Source organism: Mauremys reevesii, linkage group 16 (assembly GCF_016161935.1).
Source record: "Mauremys reevesii isolate NIE-2019 linkage group 16, ASM1616193v1, whole genome shotgun sequence".
NCBI classification, from domain to species: domain Eukaryota; kingdom Metazoa; phylum Chordata; order Testudines; family Geoemydidae; genus Mauremys; species Mauremys reevesii.
Genome location: NC_052638.1, coordinates 1,998,429 through 2,021,066, shown reverse-complemented (window position 1 = coordinate 2,021,066; position 22,638 = coordinate 1,998,429). Strand labels below are relative to the sequence as shown.

The window sequence follows — 22,638 nt, the reverse complement described above, 5'->3', positions numbered from 1 at the left end:
GCAGCAATGATCCTACATCACCCCACGTGACCAGGACAGCAACAAGACAGTGTCACCTGGAGCATCTGCCAAGCCAGGAGAGGAGCAAAATATCACCGGCCACAGCCACCTACTTATCTTGGGACACAAATACCTGGGAAAATAGAAGGGATGGGACGGGCATTTGGAATCAAGTCCTTGAAAGCTGAATGGGGTTTGGGGAAAGCTTGCTCGATTAGATGAAGCAAGCTGCTTCGGTTCCTTGTAGTCCAAGATCAGAGAGACATGTTGTCTAGTAACAGGGTCATCCTGAGTGGTCTGTCCCACCACCCATCTGCCATGGGGAGAGGGACTGCCATAGAGACAGCTGGTTTTGGCTCCGGTGTGACCTCCCGCCCAGCAGGCTGACAGTGAACTGGGGTCCTTGTACACATCAGGGTGAAGTTTGCAGTGAGATTCATTCCACCAGTGCACAGTTTGACAGAACGCACTAGGGGAAGATGGACAAGTCGGAAGAAACATCAACATTAAACCATTAACAAGGGCAGACGGCACTTGGGGTCATGCTCATTTCCAGCCATGGTACCTGACCCACCAATAAAACCATGGAAATTTGCTCTTTGCTTCTCAGATCCACAACCACTTACAATTCTTTACCACCATCACCACCACAGATAGCCATTTAATGCCAAGGGTGCTCATGCGAATAAAGTCATTTCCTCTATCTGTCAACTCCCCTGCCTCTCCATACCTATATTCCAGCCTCCCGCGTTGAGTCCAGGGTCTGACATGCTGGAACAGGAGCCTGAAGATGTAAAGCTGGGCTGTTGGGTGGACACAAGAGGGAGTTGTGTCACACACAAACCAAAGCTATTCCAGACTTTCAAGAAAAGCAGTTGGAAAGAAATGGCTGTGCATACGTATCGGCTGTGGGAGAGCATGTTGGAGGAGCGCTGAGGGAAGGGTCCTGAGGAACTCACGCACCCCTGCAGCCTGGACTGGGCCTCAAACACACTGCAGAGCATGGCCAGGGTCTGAACATCATGGAGCTGACAGTAGTGAGCCAGCCTGAGAGAGGAGGAAAAGGGAGAGAGCAGGAGCTGAGGCAGAGTTCATCAGTCAAAGGGAACACTCACAGCAGGCCAGGGGTTGGGGGACCCTATGGAACTAACTACGCCCTGCTGCTCAGAGGTTGTGTGGGGTCTGGGGGGACAAACTCTCCTTTTCATTACTTTACAAGTAAATAGATAAGAGCTTCCAGTTGGACAGACAGTCAAGGCCTAATTCCCAAGAGATGGTTCCTCTCTGCATGGGGGTATCTAATCCCTTCTTAAGGACCCCATCCACTCTGGGAATGCCCAAGGATCCTGGGGTCTGCACAGCTCCAAAGAGCAGTTCTGCAGAAGCAAGGTTAAACTGAGCCACGCGACTCACTGTCTGATCATTTTAGTGAAAATACTCAGACTTCTCAGGCTCCTGGGGCCATTCCCAGCTCAGATCCCAACTCCAGCTTAAAGGCCAGAGCAATGGGGATGAGACCAAAGTTTGATTCCTAAAGAGATTTAGTTGATAGGGAGGGTTGGGGATGGATTTAATATAGAGCAGCCTGCAACACTGGCAGGAGATGGGTCTTTCTGGAAATGGGAGATCCAAAGTGTGCACTCTGCACTCTACAAGCAGGAGAATTAATGGGTGATGAATGCGGGTTTGAGGTGAATTTTATCTATTTTGACATGCAGAGATTGTGCCATGTCCTATGAATACACTGGTACCCAAGACAGAGATAACAGATTTGGCCACTGTCAAGAGGCCAAACGAGGTGAATTAGTGGGGATAACTGTTCATGGCAAGGCAGACAGTGAACCAAGATCTCTGCTTATTATAGTTTGACTGATGTAGTTATCTCCCACTTCCTTTCTCCCTCCTCCCGTTTGCCTCATCCACCTGTTGTGTCAGGTGATAACATAGACTGCAGGCTCTTTGGGGCAGGGACTATCTTCTGACTGTGTGTCTGTACAGTGCCTAGCACAGCATGGCCCTGCTTTCTGACTGGCAGCCACAGGTTTTGCTGCAATACAAACAACAGATGCTTCCTCCCAGCCAAACGTAAGAGCAGCACCAACAAAGGGCGTTCTTTTCACTGTCTTGGTGAAGGGCAGCATAGGTTGGAGATTGGCACTGGTTAAAGGATGGCTATAGGAATGGACTGTCCCTCTTTCCCATACCTGCCTCACACCAGGGCAGAACTAGGGCAGAGTCCATGTAGCAGGTTTGGCAGAGCTGTCAGCAAAGCAACTCAAAGCAGGTTCTAAGCTTTGGAACAGATTAGTATCGGCTATCAACTCTTCCTATCCGAACAGATTCAGATCAATGTCAAGAGTAGGTAATTTGTTGTGCAAGAGGAATTTTATCTATTTGAATCTGTGTGAATCAGGCCTTAATGGAGGTGGCTACCAGAAGGCTCTCTGGATGACAGGAAATAGTTTGCACTTGGAGCAACAGCAGGGAATTTGATTGTTAAACTGGCAGCCAAATCAAGACAGTTGGAAGGGGGTGAGGAAAATAATCCTGGATAAAAGCGGCAGTTCCCTCTTACATCAGGCCTCCTCCGTGCTAGTCAAGCCAGATGTCTTGGAGCACCTCATACTGTACCATAAACATCACATCAGAGCAGGAGAAGCTAATCTTAGCTCAGCCAAAGGGCAGGTGGTCACTTCATGAGTGCCAGGGCTGCCTCCTATTTGCAACAAATAGATTTGTGGCTTCCCTCTTTTGTCCTATGAATGTGCATCTCGTGATGGAGATGGACAGTCTCCCCCCACATTAAAGGTGAGGGCAGTGCTAGAGAACTCCACGACTAGAGGCTATGCACTGATTATCCCTGCATCAGCCTTTAGGCAGGATCTAGCTCAAAGTCGCTGGGCTTAGCAAGCAGCTCCTCTCATCTAAGTCTGAAACAAGACCCTACAACTTTCAGCTGGGAACAGCTCTGCTCCAGAGACTACCCCTGCCCCTGCGTTGAGCTTTCAGAGACCTACAGGGACTCCAGGAGCTGACGTCCAAATGGATGTTGGGCCCAGGGTGTCTCCAAATCCGGGTCAGACTTCGGTCCAAGACAGAGATCCGTGGCTACCGTAGCCAGTGACCAGACCTGGACAGATACAAGAGGAACAGCATGAACGACAACTAGAAACAGAAATTCACCTGCACTGAGGGCTCTGACCCCGCACTGCAATCACGCATGCAAGATTCAATAATGGCAGAATTCTTTCTTAACAGGTACAGCTGATTTTCTAGAGGCCCCAGAATCAGCCAAGCCCTGATGGTTTTGGAGTTGGGCTCTATAATAATGGAGAATCAATCAGTCATATCAACCAACTAGCTACCTCTTAGCTGCAGAAAAGCAGTGTTAGCTGTTGGGGAGGGATCCCCACTGACAGACCAGACCTGGGGTCCATCTAGTGTATTGGCCTGTCTGTGACAGCGGCCAGCACCAAATGCTTCAGTGCAATGTGCAAGCTCCCTAGGGGACAATTATGGAAAAAATAGCTGATAGAAGGCGTTTCTTCTTAACCCCCCCCCCCCTCATTTCGAGGTTGGCTTATGCCAGGAAGTGGGAGGTTTTCTTTAACAATAAATGTCTAAACTGATTTTTATAATCTGATGACACTCTTGACCTCTGTGACACTGTGTCAATGAGTTCCACAGGTGAACTATAACATATAAACACACATGACCTTTGATCAGTTTTTAATTTGCTGCCTTTCAGTTTTATTAAATGCTTCTTGTTTTTTTATTGTGCATGAGGAGCACCTGATTTGCCATCTCTATACCTACCCCATTCATTATTTTGTATACCTCTATCACATCCCCTCTGATTTGTCTCCCTTCTAAACTAAACAATCCCAGACTTTTTCAGTCTCTCTCCACATAGACACCTCTCTAGGACTCAATCACTCTTATCACCAGTCTTTAACCCCTCGCTAGGTTTTCTGCTATATCCTTGTGAGGTGGGGTGACCAGAACTGCACACAGTATTCTAGCTGAGGGTGAACCACTGACTACAGAATGTCACAGAAAAGGAGGAGGGCAGGGAGGGAGGTGTTAGAAAGGCAGCAGCAGCTAAGATACAGGACATGAGAGCTGAGAACATGGGAAAAAACACAAAAGTGCAAAGAAACACAGGGAATTTCAGGAATGTGGCAGCACTGTGGGACCTGGAGAGATTGGAAAGGAGGGAAACTGAAGTACAGAAGCAAAGCAGGCCCTGAGCGAAGGAGCAAACCATAGGGGCCAGGGGAAAGCTGGGTAATTCGTACAAAGCAGGCTCATAAGGGGACATTGAGAAATTATCATGCTGCAGCTCGGGGCTCCAGGTCTCAGCTGAGGAGCAGGACATTTCTGTAATGTTGCAGTGCAGGTGGGAGGAATGAAATGAGAAAGTGGTGCAGCAATCAGCTGGTAAACCCTTCTAGGAATTAGCCTTTCCTATGACGTGCTATTGATCCTTTTAATATTTACATAAAGTGAATCAGAAAATGTTTGTGGTTTATATTTAAGGAACACCATTTAGGTTTTTAAAAGTTTTTTTTTTAAAGCTGAAAATTGAAACATTTGTATGAACTTAAGAGAATCAAATGAAATAATGTAGCTGTTTAAAGATACAACATTTTGCTGCAGGGTTTGCAACACAAACTTCAGACCATCCTGCTAAAGTAGAAGAATCTGAAAATAACAGAGTACAAACAAAATGAAACTGAAACTAGTTTGTTTTCACTGCCCCAGTGGAATCCAGTGCAAAGTAAGCAGCGTGATAGAGAAAAGGAAAATGTCTCAATACTCAAAACAGTATTAGATTGTAAGGTCTTTGGGGCACAGGCTGTCTGCCTTTTGTATTCAGTTCTAGCACAGAACAGCCATAATCATCTCTATTATTACGAGCCCCACAGGTAGAAGAAAGAGAGAGTTCCTCTTGCCAAAATGCTTTCAGTGGCTGCAGTGATTTTGATGCATGTCCATTCCAGTCACTAACAAAGTAGCATGCCCTGTGTCTATCTTGGCCTATGAGAAATTCTCAGAGCACTTAGTCATCTCAGCTGGTTTGGCAAAGGGTATGAAACGAACCATTTGCTGGCCTGGCCAGGGGTTTCTCAATGAGATGTTACAAAGTGTCAGTGCTTCTGCCCCAGTTACCAGGGAGGACTTGTCATAACCCTTCCAGATGGTCTCTGGAGTGACTGCTGCACCCCAGTGACCCAGCCATGCCCTTGAAATCCAGGATAATGGCATGAGAATGACAAGGCAAGAGTAACGTATTCGCTAAGGCATCCCATTCAGCCGCTGTGCTCTAGATAAAGGGCAAGCCCAATACCTGGACGAGATCCCTACGTCCAACTGCCAAGGCTGAGGAGGCATTCTTCTGGCAGGTCTCCTGAATGTTACTGACGTTCAGACTGAAAAAGAAAGAGAGGGCTCATCTCTTACTGACATGCTATTTATCAAGGGAGGGTTGGTTATGGTTCACACCACTGGACAGAACTCCCTAATCACATTGCAGGGTCAGACCGATCAGCATTCCCTCCACAGTCATTAAGAGACATCCGACTGCATGCCAGCCAGCTGCCCTAACAGACTGCCCACTGCACAGTGTCCCATTCCAATCCAACGGCAAATAGCAGGATCTGCTGAGACAGTCGTCCTGAGATGGTCCACCACCAAAGAGTTATTACCATGGTGACAACTACTGGTGCAATGTGGAGCTGAGATTTGTTCTTGTACCCAGAAGCTGATAGCCATCTGGGGCTGCCCCATTTACAAATTATCTGTAAAAGCAGCAAAGAGTCCTGTGGCACCTTCTAGACTAACAGACATTTTGGAGCATGAGCTTTCGTGGGTGAATACCCACTGCGTCGGATGCTCATGCTCCAATACGTCTGTTAGTTTAGAAGGTGCCACAGGACTCTCTGCAGCTTTACAGAGCCAGACTAACACGGCTGCCCCTCTGATACTTACAAATTATCGTTACCATTCCATCTCCCAGCCAGCTCATTTTATAGCCAGCTCTAGACTTTGAGGGAGAGCCAGGTGTGATCCTGGGCGGGATGACATGCCACCACTGACTAGCCTCCAGCAGCATTGAGAGATTGGTGGAGCGGTATGTGGACCTCACAACTACTTGGCAGATCTCCCACTCACTGGCAGCAACACAGCTCCCCAAACACCCCCATGATTTTCTCCTTCATCTGCTTCCATTCCTATCAGGGAGAGTTGGGAAAAAGACTGCATAAGACCTTACAAATAAATAGACCAGAAAGAGGATCTCTCCCCCGCCCCCACTCTTTAAGACCATCTGCGTCTGTGAAACAATTGGCCAATGGCTGGGTTATTTTTACTTCTTTATGATGGATAGAAAAGGCAGGAAAGGGATTTTGTGTTTTTTTCCTTTTTAAAAACACATGACATTCAGGAACTGTCTCGCCTCAAAGGCCCTCTGCTGACGAGAACACCAGCGGAATGACACTATCACTAGAATGGAAATGAAAGTTGAGCAATTGAAAGAAGAGCTTTCCCATCTGTTTTTTTGGTTTGTTTGTTTGCTTTAGAACTTCAATGACTAATTAGCATGTAGGAGAAAGGATGTCTTTAATAAAGATTCAGCACCTCCATCCTTTTGATTAAGAGGAAAGCACTCACAATACAGATGTACAGCCCTGAAATTAATACGCACGCACACACACACAAAGTTTAAAAAACCTTTTTGGGAGCAAGAAAGAGAAAGAGTGTGTTTGAGTGTATATGCACACATAGATAGATAGATAGATAGATAGGGGGATGGATGGGGATGGATAGATAGATAGATGGGGGGTGGATGGGGATAGATAGATAGATAGATAGATAGATAGATAGATAGATAGATAGATAGATAGATAGATAGATAGATAGATAGATAGATAGAGGGGGGGTGGATGGGGATGGATAGATAGATAGATAGGGGGGTAGATGGGGACGGATAGACAGATAGAAAGATAGAGGGGGGTGGATGGGGATGGCTAGATAGATAGAGGGGGTGGATGGGGATAGATAGAGGGTGGATGGGGATATATAGATAGAAAGATAGAGGGGGTGGATGGGGATGGATAGATAGATAGATAGATGGGGGTGGATGGGGATGGATGGATAGATAGATAGGGGTGGATGGGGATGGACAGATAGATGGGGGTGGATGGGGATGGATGGATAGATAGATAGATGGGGGTGGATGGGGATGGATAGATAGATAGATGGGGTGTGGATGGGGATGGATAGATAGATCGATAGGGGGGTGGATGGGGACGGATAGATAGATAGATCGATAGGGAGGTGGATGGGGACGGATAGATATATAGATAGATCGATAGGGAGGTGGATGGGGACGGATAGATATATAGATAGATAGATAGGGGGGTGGATGGGGATGGACAGATAGATATGGGGGTGGATGGGGATGGACAGATAGATGTGGGGGTGGATGGGGATGGACAGATAGCTGGGGTGGATGGGGTGGATGGGGATAGATAGATAGATGGGGGTGGATGGGGATAGACAGATAGATGGGGTGGATGGGGATAGACAGATAGATGGGGGTGGATGGGGATAGACAGACAGATAGATAGATAGATAGATGGGGGTGGATGGGGATGGACAGATAGATAGATAGAGGGGGTGGATGGGGACGGATAGATAGATAGAGGGGGGGTGGATGGGGACGGATAGATAGATAGAGGGGGGTGGATGGGGACGGGTAGATAGATAGAGGGGGTGTGGATGGGGACGGATAGATAGATAGAGGGGGGGTGGATGGGGACGGATAGATAGATAGAGGGGGTGGATGGGGACGGATAGATAGATAGATGGGGGTGGATGGGGGATAGATAGATAGATAGATGGGGGTGGATGGGGACGGATAGATAGATAGATGGGGGTGGATGGGGATGGATAGATAGATCGATAGGGGTGGATGGGGACGGATAGATAGATAGATCGATAGGGAGGTGGATGGGGACGGATAGATATATAGATAGATAGATAGGGGTGGATGGGGATGGACAGATAGATATGGGGGTGGATGGGGATGGACAGATAGATATGGGGGTGGATGGGGATGGACAGATAGATATGGGGGTGGATGGGGATGGACAGATAGATGTGGGGGTGGATGGGGATGGACAGATAGCTGGGGTGGATGGGGGTGGATGGGGATAGATAGATAGATGGGGGTGGATGGGGATAGATAGATAGATGGGGTGGATGGGGATAGACAGATAGATAGATAGATGGGGGGTGGATGGGGATGGATAGATAGATAGATAGATCGAGGGGGTGGATGGGGATGGATAGATAGATAGATAGATCGAGGGGGTGGATGGGGATGGATAGATCGATAGGGTGGATGGGGATGGATAGATCGATAGATAGATGGGGGGTGGATGGGGATGGACAGATAGATAGATAGATGGGGGGTGGATGGGGATGGATAGATAGCTAGATAGATAGATAGATAGGGGTGGATGGGGATGGATGGATAGATAGATAGGGGTGGATGGGGATGGATAGATAGATAGATGGGGTGGGGATGGGGATGCATAGATAGATAGATAGATGGGGTGTGGATGGGGATGGATAGATAGATAGATAGATGGGGTGTGGATGGGGATAGATAGATAGATAGATAGACGGGGTGTGGATGGGGATAGATCGATAGATAGATAGATAGATAGATGGGGTGTGGATGGGGATAGATAGATAGATAGATAGATGGGGTGTTGTTGGGGATAGATAGATAGATAGATAGATGGGGTGTGGATGGGGATAGATAGATAGATAGATAGATAGATGGGGATGGATGGGGATGGATAGATAGATGGGGTGGATGGGGATGGATAGATCGATAGGGTGGATGGGGATGGATAGATCGATAGATAGATCGATAGATAGATCGAGGGGGTGGATGGGGATGGATAGATAGATAGATAGATAGATCGAGGGGGTGGATGGGGATAGATAGATCGATAGATAGTGGGGGTGTGGATGGGGATGGACAGAGAGAGGGGGGTGGATGGGGATAGAGAGATAGATAGAGGGGGGTGGATGGGGAGAGATAGATAGATAGATGGGGGTGGATGGGGATAGATAGATAGATAGATAGATGGGGGGTGGATGGGGATGGATAGATAGAGGGGGTGGATGGGGATGGATAGATAGATGGGGGGGTGGATGGGGATGGATAGAGTGATCGATAGGGAGTTGGATGGGGACGGATAGATAGATAGATGGGGGGTGGATGGGGATGGATGGATAGATAGATAGATGGGGGTGGATGGGGATGGATAGATAGATCGATAGGGGTGGATGGGGACGGATAGATAGATAGATCGATAGGGAGGTGGATGGGGACGGATAGATAGATAGATAGATAGATGGGGGGTGGATGGGGATGGATAGATAGATATGGGGGTGGATGGGGATGGACAGATAGCTGGGGGGGTGGATGGGGATGGATGGATAGATAGATAGATGGGGGTGGATGGGGATGGATAGATAGATAGATTGGGGGTGGATGGGGATGGACAGATAGATAGATAGAGGGGGTGGATGGGGATGGATAGATAGATCGATAGGGGTGGATGGGGATGGATAGATAGATCGATAGGGGTGGATGGGGACGGATAGATAGATAGATCGATAGGGAGGTGGATGGGGACGGATAGATATATAGATAGATAGATGGGGGGTGGATGGGGATGGATAGATAGATATGGGGGTGGATGGGGATGGACAGATAGATGGGGGTGGATGGGGATGGACAGATAGCTGGGGGTGGATGGGGATGGATGGATAGATAGATAGATGGGGTGGATGGGGATGGATAGATAGATAGATTGGGGGTGGATGGGGATGGACAGATAGATAGATAGAGGGGGTGGATGGGGATGGACAGATAGATAGATAGATAGGGGGTGGATGGGGATGGACAGATAGCTGGGAGGGGTGGATGGGGATGGATGGATAGATAGGGGGTGGATGGGGATAGATAGATAGATGGGGGTGGATGGGGATAGACAGATAGATGGGGGTGGATGGGGATGGACAGATAGATGGGGGTGGATGGGGATGGATGGATAGATAGATAGATGGGGTGGATGGGGATAGATAGATAGATTGGGGGTGGATGGGGATGGACAGATAGATAGATAGATAGGGGTGGATGGGGATGGACAGATAGATAGATAGAGGGGGTGGATGGGGATGGACAGATAGATAGATAGATAGGGGGTGGATGGGGATGGACAGATAGCTGGGAGGGGTGGATGGGGATGGATGGATAGATTGGGGGTGGATGGGGATGGACAGATAGATAGATAGATAGGGGTGGATGGGGATGGACAGATAGATAGATAGATAGGGGTGGATGGGGATGGACAGATAGATAGATAGATAGGGGTGGATGGGGATGGACAGATAGATGGGGGTGGATGGGGATGGACAGATAGATAGATAGAGGGGGTGGATGGGGATGGACAGATAGATAGATAGAGGGGTGGATGGGGATGGATAGATAGATAGATAGATGGGGGTGGATGGGGATGGACAGATAGATAGATAGATGGGGATGGATAGATAGATAGATAGATGGGGGTGGATGGGGATGGACAGATAGATAGATAGATGGGGATGGATAGATAGATAGATAGGGGTGGATGGGGATGGATAGATAGATAGATAGGGGTGGATGGGGATGGATAGATAGATGGGGGTGGATGGGGATGGATAGATAGATGGGGGGTGGATGGGGATGGACAGATAGAGGGGGGGTGGATGGGGATGGACAGATAGATAGATAGAGGGGGGGGTGGATGGGGATGGACAGATAGAGGGGGGGTGGATGGGGATGGACAGATAGATAGATAGATAGATGGGGGTGGATGGGGATGGATAGATGGATAGACAGATAGACAGATAGATAGATAGATAGATAGATAGATAGATAGAGGGGGGGTGGATGGATGGATGGATGGGGGGTGAATGGGGATAGATAGATGGATGGATGGATGGATGGGGGGTGGATGGGGATAGATAGATGGATGGATGGATGGATGGGGGGTGGATGGGGATAGATGGATGGATGGATGGGGATAGATAGATGGATGGATGGATGGATGGATGGGGGGTGGATGGGGATAGATAGATGGATGGATGGATGGATGGGGGGTGGATGGGGATAGATGGATGGATGGATGGATGGATGGGGGGTGGATGGGGATAGATAGATAGATAGACAGACAGACAGACTTCCAGGCCTCATCATCCATTGTAAGAAAACAAGGGGCAAAAGCTCATTCCAAAACCAGCCCTTTGGAATTCTCCTTTAACATGCACCCCTGTGAAAAGGGCCCATGCTCACAATGTTTGTTTCAAATGAAGTCCTCCAACAGCCATATATACAATCTTCAGCTGCTAGGGCTGGAGCTGGTGTGTAGACCTACAATCAAATACATTCGCACGTATTTCGTTCACCACGCATCCCTTCCAGAAGTTTTTGGGAAAGAAGCCATCTCTCGTAGGTAGACAGGGACACCATGGGAGTGATGCAAGAGGTGAAGAATGGGTGCTCAGTGGAACAAGATGTTGACTGATTTCGACACTGCAGAGTACAGCAATGGAATTAGGAGCCGCCTTAGTTTGGGGCTAGAGATAGGCAGGGCGGGCTCCAGGTTTTTTGCCGCCCCAAGCAAAAAGCCAGAGCGTCGCCGCCGAAGCAAAAACCGCAATGCCGCCCCTTGAAAAGAGCCGCCCCAAGCACATGGGACACTGGTGCCTAGAGCCGGCCCTGGAGATAGGGCTGTGTACTCACATGTACTGCTCCCCTAGCGATTTGTGCACAGGAAGCAGACAGGAGATATCCTGTATGATGACTTTGCCAGCAGCTTTAATAGGTCGGTTGTTGGCATCTGTCCCCTCACGCTTGCTTTTCCATCTTCTTGATTTCTGCAGAATAGATGGCAACAAGTTACTGAGGGAGGAAACCAGCAGCTGTTATCAGGGCAGGAACAATGCATGAGCATCAGGAGTAATGCAAGCAGCACCTCCCCATGCCTTCCAAAGGCTGTGTGTTACCCCCGAAGAACATTAATGACATGCCCAGGAAAACAAGGGTCTCCATCTCTAGGAAGTGAAAGGCAGGCAAGTCGGCAAGCTCAAGGGCCAACACACACGCTTGAGAGGGATGATATTTTACTGGTCCTTCTGCCAGCCTTTCTGCATATTATTGGCTTGCTGGGTATTGATTTCTTTTTACTGCCTCCCCCCCATAATTTGTAAATTTCATGGTTCTGGGTCTGGTCCCATGAGCCCACTGCACACAGGACCACCACTGACTTCAGCAAGAGCTCTGAGCAGAGGTGTGTGGGAGGAGGTCCTGTATTTGCTGCTAGCTTCAGATCGGAGTCACAGGGAGAAGCTGACATGATGATGTCTCTTCCACCTAGTTCTAATGGGTCCTTTGTGTGTCACTGTCTAGGACCAGGGTGGGACTGAATTGGATTCCAGTGCCTCCTTGTCTACAGCATTCGCCAACACTTCTGTCTGAGAACAAGAAGAGCTGGCTGCCTGATGGCAACACTCAATCAAAGAAGCCCAGGAATTTCCTACAGCAGTAGGCAGTTGCCACTCTAACCAGCTAATTTCCAGCTGTACCCAAACTGCTGTGGGAGGCTGGTGAGGAGACGCAGCGAGGAGGCCAAGCATTCCCCCAAATGGCCACAGAGTTTTCACCCTTATGCCAAGATGCATAAAACTACTTGGGCCAGCCACATCAATTATTTTAGATGGCCAGTTTCCTGGCCTCTTCCAGCTCCTCAGCTTGTTAGCCCACCACTTCGGGGGGCGGCGGGGGGGGGGGGGGGAGTTAGTGCATGCAGTGGCCCAACCAGATGAAGGGACTGGAGCAATGTCTTGCAGGAGGCACTGGCTGCTACGCAGGGCTAAGGTGAACAAAGTACATCCTGTGATGTTCTCAGATTGTGCCTTTGCTTCCTGGTAAATCCGAGATGGGCAACAGCTGTCTTGGTGAACACAGTGAAACAGCAAGGGTCTGCTGAATGCGCACTGACTGCACAGGAACATACTGGGCAGGCTTAACAATTACACACACAGGCACTTGATTTTTAAAGGTAATTTAAAATTAATTCCTCCCTTACTGACTCTGGATTTTGCCGTGCAGCAGCTGAGGCCATCACTAGAACCTGCCACACAGAACCAAGAAGGAATACATGCTCCTTACCTGGTGATACAGCACAGGTGAGACAGAGCCCTGAGGGTCTGGACCTGCTCTGGCAGGTAAGTGAAGGAGAGACTTGTTTTAAAAAGGGAATCTAGGATGGGATTTAAGGTCAGGGTGACATAGGAGCAAATATCCCATTAATTTTCAATGAGGCGGACATGGGTGCTTTTCAAAGCCCCATCCATACTTCTGTAGCCTGCACAGGTATGATGTGATATTCAGAGGCATTGAGCATTTACATCAAAGGGGGCTGTAGGTGCTGCTCAGCACCTCTGAAAATCCAGCTACCAGGGCTCTGCCCTTATGTCCAGCTGTGCAAACCCCTGAAAATCGGAGCAGAAGTTTTGATATTCAACAGCATTGTGTATTTGTTCCTAAAAGCATCAGAATTAATCTCTGAGTGGGATCATACTGTAGGGTGTGGGCCAGTGTCCTCTCTGATATGCAGGGCTTGCCTTGAGTCTGCTAGTTCCTTGAACTGCTCCCTGAAACTGATCAATAATATGTTGTGGGCCAGACGCTGCTCTCATTGGAGTCCATGGGAAATGCCCATAGACTTCCCAGAGCAGGCTGGATCTGTTTGGAGGATACCCACAGAAGTATCTATGCTTTACAGCAGGTAGCCGTTAGTGTGTGTATGAGAGAGGGGAAGAAACGGAGAACATGCTTTGTGCTATAGCATGCTATGCGCAGCGAGAGTGGCAGGTGCACTTTGAAGGGCCAGCATGCTTCCCCACTCTGTGCCCCATGCAGCGTTGGCCAGGAAACTCCTTTCCTTTGTGTCAGAAGGGAGCAGAGTGACATTTGAACTCAGGTTTGCAGGTGCAGGGCCCGTTCTCTGCAGGTGTAATGCCACTGACTCCGGCGGAGGTATGCCAGCAGAGTACTCTGGAGGGCAGTGTGCCACCTAGTGGCCACCTGTTTACTAGCTGGCCCCAGCAGGGGAGAGGATTCCGTGGGCTCCTCAGCACTCACAGATGGACAATTTTCCCAGACTGAAGTACGTTCCTCTGAAACACATACACACACCGTCCTTCTGTCACTGAGAGCCGATTCAAACCCCGCCTGCCTCAGGGAGGCATTTTGGAGACTCAGAACATGGACAAAACACAGCATTTTCCACAAGTAAACAAGTAACTTTGGGGGAGAGGAGGAAGATGAGGATGGAAGAATGAAATATTCCACGAATGGATCATTTACACTGCTAGGCATCAGTAGGGCACCAGGTGAAACAATGAAGACATTAACTGATTAATGGGCCTGGCAATCAAATCTTCCCCCTTCCCTTGGATGAGGGCTGTCTACATACTCGCACAATTTGGACCCAGGATTGGTCACTGGCCTAGCTCCACTAGTGGTGGTTACAAAAAAACCCATACACCTTGCCTACGCTACAGGTTCTGCCACCGCCACCCCACACCCCGGAGCTGCGCCTGTGCAGATCCACACAGCCCCATTTTTGTGAGACTGGTCCAATTAAAAGTCCTGTTTGCTTCAATCAATCAGTGGCAGTAGGACAGAAAGCCAAGGAACCAGCAGGAGATGTCAGCCTTGGCGTGGGCAGCCAAACATGAGCCATATCAACCTTCACCTGTAATAGGGAGGTGAAGACCATGGAGACTGCAGGTCCCAGGTGATGTTTCACCTTGGTCCAAATGATTTCTGGCAAACCACAAGAGTAGCCCTCAGGTGGGCAATGTTTGGACACTTTTGAGGCAGGGTTACCAGAGGCCAGAAGTATACTGTGTTTGAGTCTGTCGTTCCACAGGGGCTTGGGAAAAAGACACACAAGGTTCCATCTCCCCTTTTGCTCAACTTGTTTTCTGGGGAGAATTTGCCTCTGTGGTTTAAAGACACCCCTCTTTCCACAGCATTCCAGAGGCATAGAAAATGTGCTTCTCCCTGGGGCTCTGCCACAGGTTGATGGCACCCCACCGCCTTCATGACACACCAGCCAGCAATTGGTTGCTCAGGTTTAAAGAGGCTGGGAACATAATGGGTGGCGCTCAACTGTCAATTAATGAGCCTGCCCCCATTGCACTTGAAGCTGCAGGTGGAAAATTTGGGTCATTTGTCCCCAACCTTTCTAGCCCTACCTTCATGCAATCTAGAATCCAAGCCAGTGGGAACTGCATCTCCTCAGCTGCTTCAGAGAGCCCAAGAGGAGAGGCAGGAGAGAAAGGAAATAGCCAGTGACAGTGAATTGAGATTCTTCAGCTCCTCTGAGCATCAGGAGGAAGGAACCAAGTGTGTTCAGACAGTCACGGGGAGGGGGTGGCTGTGGAGAACAGCCCTAGGAAATGACTGCACAGCTAGCCCGAAGGCGCCATTTGCTGCAATCTGAGGTGATGATGGCAGTAAATGGGTTCAATGCAGAAACAGACAGCCCAAGAATAAGCCACTGACTGCTTGTAGCAACTACAATTATCCCTGCATAATCAGCAGAGTGGGTTACAAAATCCTGCATGCTCCTCTTGGAATGGGGAACATTCATGTCTCACCTCGGGATCCTGCTGACACAGGCAGTGTTTTAGGTAGCCCTGTGAAATGTAGGAGCACGTGAGAGAGAGAGAGGTTCAAGGGTTACATTTGTTTTAATGGAGTGGAGTGATAGAAAGGGGGGAGAATGCAGATGATGCCAAGGATTAAGTTCACCAAGCTCCAGATCAGGTTCAAGCTGCTTCTGATGAAATCCCCAGTGGGGTGCAGTGTATTTGTCAAGGCTTTCTTGCTGAAAACTCCTTGAACAACAAACCCCAGTTAACTCCAATTACTGGTGTCTGAAACCTGCCTGACCACCACACTGCCAGGTTTTTAGAACAAGCTTCTCCGCAACATTAAGATTTTCTATTTGCAACGTCTGCCCTGGTAGCCAGTCCCAGCAGCTTCCAAGGAAGGGGCAAGAAATCCCAAGTGGGCAATTACGGAAGAACCTGTCCATTTGGGGACGATTTCTTCCCGACTCTCATCAATTAGTGGCTGGTTCCTGCCCTGAAGCAGGAGGTTTTGGTGTCTCTCTCATTAATCGGTGGATAGTCTCATTATCCTAATAAGCTCTCAGACTCTCAGTCTCAATGATCTCTGGTGGCAAGAAAGGCCACATGATAGTTATGTGGTGCATAAAAGTATTTTCTTTTATCAGTTTTACATTTGCTTATGGGGTTTCACCGACTGTCCCCAGCTCTTGGTTACGACACAAAGTAATTCACCTTTTCCATATGGGGCATTGTTTTGTATCCCACCATCATGTCATCTCCTCTCTCAAACTAAACATATATGGAATTCCCCTCACGGCTCTAACTATTTTAGCTGCCTGTCTTCAAAAACCCCTTCAGTTTCTTCTGTATCTTTTTTGTGGCAGGGTGACTGGCACAGAACACAGGTTTCCAGGTGAGGGCAAGCTATTGATTTATACAATCATTACATGACATCGTTCCTGTGCCAATCCTGGTGCACAGAGTGGAATCTGCCTGAGGGTCTGAACCCCTGCTATTTCGCTCGGTGAAATTGACTGATCTGCTCTCTCCTCTCCCTGGGGTGCCCGCGTTTCCTCACAGCAGCTGCTTTCCACTTGACAGCTTCCCAGGGGAGTTTGTCTCTTGGCATCCAAAGTACATGCCCCAGATACAACCAGAGCTTTCTCCTAATTCTAGTGGAAATGAGATGTTGGTGAGTAATTTCTCAGATTTCTGTTGGTGATGAAGTCTTTCCAACCAACACTCAGAATTTTTCTGAGACACTTATTTTCGAAGGTGTCTACTTTTCTGTTTATAATTTTGGTAGACTGATTTTTAGAATGCCTTAATAGTATGGGTAGCATTATTCTTTTCGCACCCAGCCATTGTGACTGCTGCATATTGAGCAGAAGTTTCCATTGCATTGTCCTCAGTGATGCCCATGTCTGCTTCCTGAGCGATATTTCACTCTGCACTCCTCAGTTCAGATGATTCCTTTCAGTGAGCACTACTTTGATTCTCTCATCATGAAATTCCTTCCACCTGTTGTTGTGCTGAACAGGCACCGAGCTTGGTTAGGTCCCTCTGTAGTTCCTCACTCAAATTAGGTTCCTCTTCCCCTGTCCTCCATCATTGTTTAGATGAGTTGTTATCCACACATTTTGACATCTCACTACTCACTCCCTTTTCCAAATCATTGATAAATAAATTGATAAATAAACTGGCCTGAGGAAAGAAGTTTGGAGCATCTCACTAAAACTTTTGCCATGTTGAAAACTGGCCATTTTTCCCTAGCTCAGTTTTCTGTCTTAGCTGCTGATCCACGGCAAAACTTTATTTCTCACCCTTTAAGAACATTGGCTTCCTTAATAGCCTCTTGCAAAGGACTCTGTCAAAGGCTTTTGGAAAGTCCAAATGAATTGTGTCTTTCTATTCTCTTTCAGCCACTATTTTGTTGATACATTTATAGAGTTGTGGTAGATTACGGAGGTACAATTTTCCTTTACAAAAGCCATGCTGGTCTGTCGTTATCGTATCATGTTCCCCTAGCTGTACCATAATTATAGTTTTAACTAGAGCTCAACCAGGTACCCAGTACTGAAATATGGATTACTGCTCTGTCATTCCCAAAATAATCCCTACTTCTTTTTTAAAGATAGGTAGAAAGCTGACTAGATATCAGGCTCAACGGGTAGTAATCAACGGCTCATTGTCTAGTTGACAGCCGGTATCAAGCGGACTTCCCCACGGGTCGCGGGTTGGTCCTGCGGCCAGTTTTGTTCAATATCTTGATTAATGATCTGGATGATGGGATGAATTGCACCCTCAGCAAATTCACAGATAACACTAAACTGGTGGGAGAGGTAGATACACTGGATAGTAGGGATAGGGTCCAGAGGGACCTAGACAAATTGGAGGATTGGGCCAAAAGAAATCTGATGAGGTTCAACAAGGACAAATGCAGAGTCCTGCACTTAGGAAGGAAGAATCCCATGCACTGCTACAGACTAGGGACTGACTGGCTAAGCAGCAGTTCTGCAGAAAAGGACCTGGGGATTACAGTGGAAGAGAAGCTGGATATGAGTCAGTAGTGTGCCCTTGTTGCCAAGAAGGCCAACGGCATATTGGGCTGCATTAGTAGGATTACCAGCAGATTGAGCGAAGCGATTATTCCCCTCTATTCGGCACTGGTGAGGCCACACCTGGAGTACTGTGTCCAGTTTTGGTCCCCCCCACACACTACAGAAAGGATGTGGACAAATTGGAGAGAGTCCAGCGGAGGGCAACAAAAATTATTAGGGGGCTGGGGCACATGACTTCTGAGGAGAGGCTGAGAGAACTGGGCTTATTTAGTCTGCAGAAGAGTGAGGGGGGATTTGATAGCAGCCTTCAACTACCTGAAGGTGGGTTCCAAAGAGGATGGAGATCGGCTGTTCTCAGTGGTGGCAGATGACAGAACAAGAAGCAATGGTCTCAAGTTGCAGTGGAGAAGGTCTAGGTTGGCTATTAGGAAACACTATTTCACTAGGAAGGTGATGAAGCACTGGAATGGGTTACCTAGGGAGGTGGTGGATTTTCCATCTTTAGAGGTTTTTAAGGCCTGGCTTGACAAAGCCCTGGCTGGGATGATTTAGTTGGGGATTTGGTCCTGCTTTGAGCAGGAGGTTGGACTAGATGACCTCCTGAGGTCTCTCCCAACCCTAATATTCTATGATTCTATGACCGAAGGGTAGCAAATCTACTGAATTAAAAACCAGCAGCTGATTTTCATGAGATGGCAGGTTTTTGTCAGCAGCTTAACCACTTCCTTTTTAAGTGAATTTTTCTTCCAATATGGTTGGATGATGCTGTGAAGTCCAGGAGACTTGCTGCTCTTTAGCAATTTGTTCCGGCACATCTTTGAAATCTCCATCTGTGACCTCCTGTCCTTAACTAAAAAGAGGAGACCTGGGACAGGCGTGACCCCTCCTCCTCGGTTGTTTTGACTGATTGTCAGGGTCTGTGGAAGACTGATACCAGTGACTGGGATGTGGGCGGTCTGGCCTGGTGATCACTGCAGTTTTTAGGAACCAGAGGCCAATGGGTATGTCGGAGTCAGGTGTTGGAGCTGAAAGCTGGAGGCAGGGTCAGACAGGAAACAGGTACACCAGTGCTCAGTCAGAAACTAAAGAGCCATAGCCATTGGAGCCAGAGCAGTCAGTCACCAGGGCGACAGGATTCAGGAACTGGAGCAAAGGGCTAGAAATAGGGAGGGTCAAAGTCAGGAACTGGGGACGAGGCTAGAGTCACGTGGCAGGGTCTGTAGCAGCAAGCCAGGATCCACCCTGTTGCACAGAACTTCCTGTATCTCTTTCTAGCTTAAATAGCATACTCATGAGCTACTCCCATCAGGTCCCTCTGGACAGTAACTTTAGTGGAGGGCTCCCAATTCTCCAGTCAGTAGTAGAGCTGTTAGGTGGTGGTGTGGATCCAGCAGTGGCCTGAGCGCCTGGGTTCAAGACTCGCGGATCCTCACACTGGTGCAAAGAAATCATTTAGCTTTTCTGCAATGTCCTTAGTCTCCTTAACTGCTCTCTTTACTTCTTGAAAGTAAAGTACATCCTTTTTTACTATGTTATTAGCCTCTCTGATCTCCCTCAGCAGCCTTTTCATGATCCGAAGGCTGGGTCAGACAAGCCCACTATTATACTCTTACAATTTGGGATCTGTGTCCCTACAGATGCTACTGCCCATTTGGAAGTGTTACCACATTTGATTCTCTGGACTCTTTTAGGTGTATAGTGCAACTCCCCATCTCCATGACCCCATCTCCCCCTTCCTGGCACTGGGTCTAATAACGGAACAGCCTATTGTTCAGGTTATCCTAGGTCAGGCAGGGAATGCTTTATTCTTGGGCAGAAGACAGGGTAAGGGAAGGAGAGCATTAGCACAGCGCACAGTACCGAGAAGTCGTTAGTTGCTTGTATGGACCAGCGCCGCCGGGCAGAGCGAAGAGACATCTGTGCGTGAAAACGTTACACCCCAGAGGAGAAAGGAAGAAAGGCACCGAGAAAATTAAAAGAAAAAGAAAAGAATAAATAACTAAAATCCAAAAAAGCCCAGACCAAGGGAGCAAGGGGCATTGTGGCCTGTAGTTTGTTACTCCATGGCATTCCCCAAAGGGCCATTTAAAAACTAGGTCTAAACGGAAGCATCCCCCCTCCCTTCTGCACAGTCTGACATTAGCCATAGGCTCTGCAGGGAAGGGGCTGCTGTCTCTCAGCCTGTCACTGGCTCCTTTGGAGGACCTCAGTACTCTCCAGGCATTAATGAGCTAAGCCTCCCACCGAGGTGGAGGAATACTATTGTAGCCAGCACAAAGAAGTGAAGTGACTTGCTCAGGGTCACACAGCAAGGCAGTGGCGCAGTCGAGGACAGAATCAAGATCTCTTGAGTCCCAGCCCCCCGATCTAACCACTAGACAATGCTTCCTCTCTAGGGTGCTGGAAGCACAGAGCTAAGCACTAGACTGATCACATGACATTTAACCTAGCTGGTGCCTGCCATGGCCCCAGAACCCCACAACACTGTGGCAGACCGCTGGTGTGCTACAGGGAGAGCAGTTATGGGTGGTGAAAGGGCAGCTTTCCTGTGTGTTCACAGGACCACGAAGGCTGCGGGGAAGGCAGCCCACATGAAGATCTCACAAAGGGTTTCCAGCAAGAGAGGACTGACAGGCCTTGACACTAAAGAAGAGGCCATTGCAAACAGAGCCCATGAACTTGTGGTTCAACTGACTCCATAGCAGGGCCATGCCCAAGCTGAGCAGAGAGCCAGGCTGTTTGCCTTTGGGCTGGAGGTACTAGGCCAGGTGAGGAGCTCTCTCACAGGCTCCTCAGATACCCAGCTGCTCACATTGCTCCTCCCTTGGATCCTGCAGGAACGTCAGCCATTGGAACCTGGCACAGTGTTTATGGTAAAATCCCCAACACGGGAATCTTACAATGGGCTAAAGATCCCCTTTTACTTTCAGTCAAATGGATGGGCCAATGACAGGAGCTGCAATTAGAGATGCTGAGAAAAGAACGGCAGACCCAGAAGCTCTGAACTGATTTGATTTCACTGACACCTAATTTACTACAATGCCCTTGTGGGAGCTGCCAAATGGTCTGGTTTCTTTGTGGCTGTGTTCTCTCTCCTTTGGGCCAGCAAGGCTGGGGCAGGCAAGAGGAGGTAACTAGGAGTAACGGTGAAAGACAAATTTAGTCTATCAGAAAAAGCTCCCTGGCTGTGAGATGTTATAGGCTGTGCACTAACCCAGAAAAGGGACGCCCCATTTACTAGTGAAATGAACCAAAGGACAGGTGAACAGATGGTAAGGAGCAGTCCTGCCCCAGACCCAGGGACTATAGGGGCAGATCAGATCCGATAAGATTTTCCTTTTCCCCAACTCTTAATTTTTGCTTCCTTTTTGCATTTGAGTTGGATCAGCATAATCTTGGTCACGTTCACTGACTCGTGCTATGCAGTCAAAATACACCTTTATAAAAAAATATTCAACACAGACTGTTTCCAGAAGCCTTAAGGATGAACTGTATGCTTCCTGAATAAATATAAAACCTTGATTTGGATTCAAAACCACTTTGAGTACAAATGGGTTGGAGTCAAAAGGGGAGACCTAGCTCATCTGTGCTGTCTGCAATAGCATGCCAAGCCATTTTCAGCCGATAAAGGACAGTCAGAGCTGTCAACCATGGTCTGAGCCTCTGGTACAACCTACCCCTGTGTCTCATTGCTGGGACATTTCTTCCATCACCATCATCCCCACACAAAGAACTTTAATAGCAACACTGCAGTAAACTGCATTGCCATGAGAGAGTTGTTCATATTCAGCTTGTTGCATGGCTAAGCAGGACAGAGTCATGCTGGGAGGATTCAGAGAAAGGCTTACCAGGAGAACTACCCTTCCTTCAGTTGCGGGCACCTCCAACAATCTTCACAAGAGAAGGAGGAAGGACCCAGCAGTGAGAAATTAAATATAGTTGAGACAAGCAGAGAAAGAGAATTAAGATTCCCTTACTCTGCCTCACTCAAAGAACTGTTCTATTGAAGGCACCATTGGATGGTCTCATTTATAGTGCCTCAAAGTAGTACTGAGTCTGGCACATGCCCTTGCTGTACGGATCTCGTGGCAGCGTACGGGCAGCAGCATTATTAGGGATGATTCCCCTTGGACTGAGATCTCAGTTTTGGGCTTGTAATGTTCAGATCTGCCAGCCAGGTAGTGTGGATTCTGAAGCTTTGATACCAGCACGTGAGTGCAAAGTAACAAGACCATGGACATCAGAGAAATCAGGCAAATCCATCCACTGTCTTATTACCATGGAGGGGATGCTGTGTTTCTCT

General features: G+C 48.3%; 1 protein-coding gene across 8 annotated transcripts in view; it reads right to left on the bottom strand.

The window, feature by feature from the left end:
- WDR59 (WD repeat domain 59) overlaps window positions 1-22,638 on the bottom strand; it is a 102,169-nt gene that overhangs the window by 4,620 nt on the left and 74,911 nt on the right. For 6 of the 8 annotated variants that reach the window (XM_039503154.1, XM_039503157.1, XM_039503159.1 and 3 more), the window contains 5 exons: window positions 11,870-12,003; window positions 5,351-5,432; window positions 3,018-3,130; window positions 900-1,047; window positions 731-803 (listed from right to left, as the gene is read on the bottom strand). In XM_039503154.1, coding sequence (XP_039359088.1) covers window positions 731-803; window positions 900-1,047; window positions 3,018-3,130; window positions 5,351-5,432; window positions 11,870-12,003 — 550 coding nt within the window. Of the gene's footprint in view, window positions 1-56; window positions 134-730; window positions 804-899; window positions 1,048-3,017; window positions 3,131-5,350; window positions 5,433-11,869; window positions 12,004-22,638 lie in introns of those variants that run through there. The other 2 variants (XR_005588890.1, XR_005588891.1) reach the window with 2 other exon arrangements.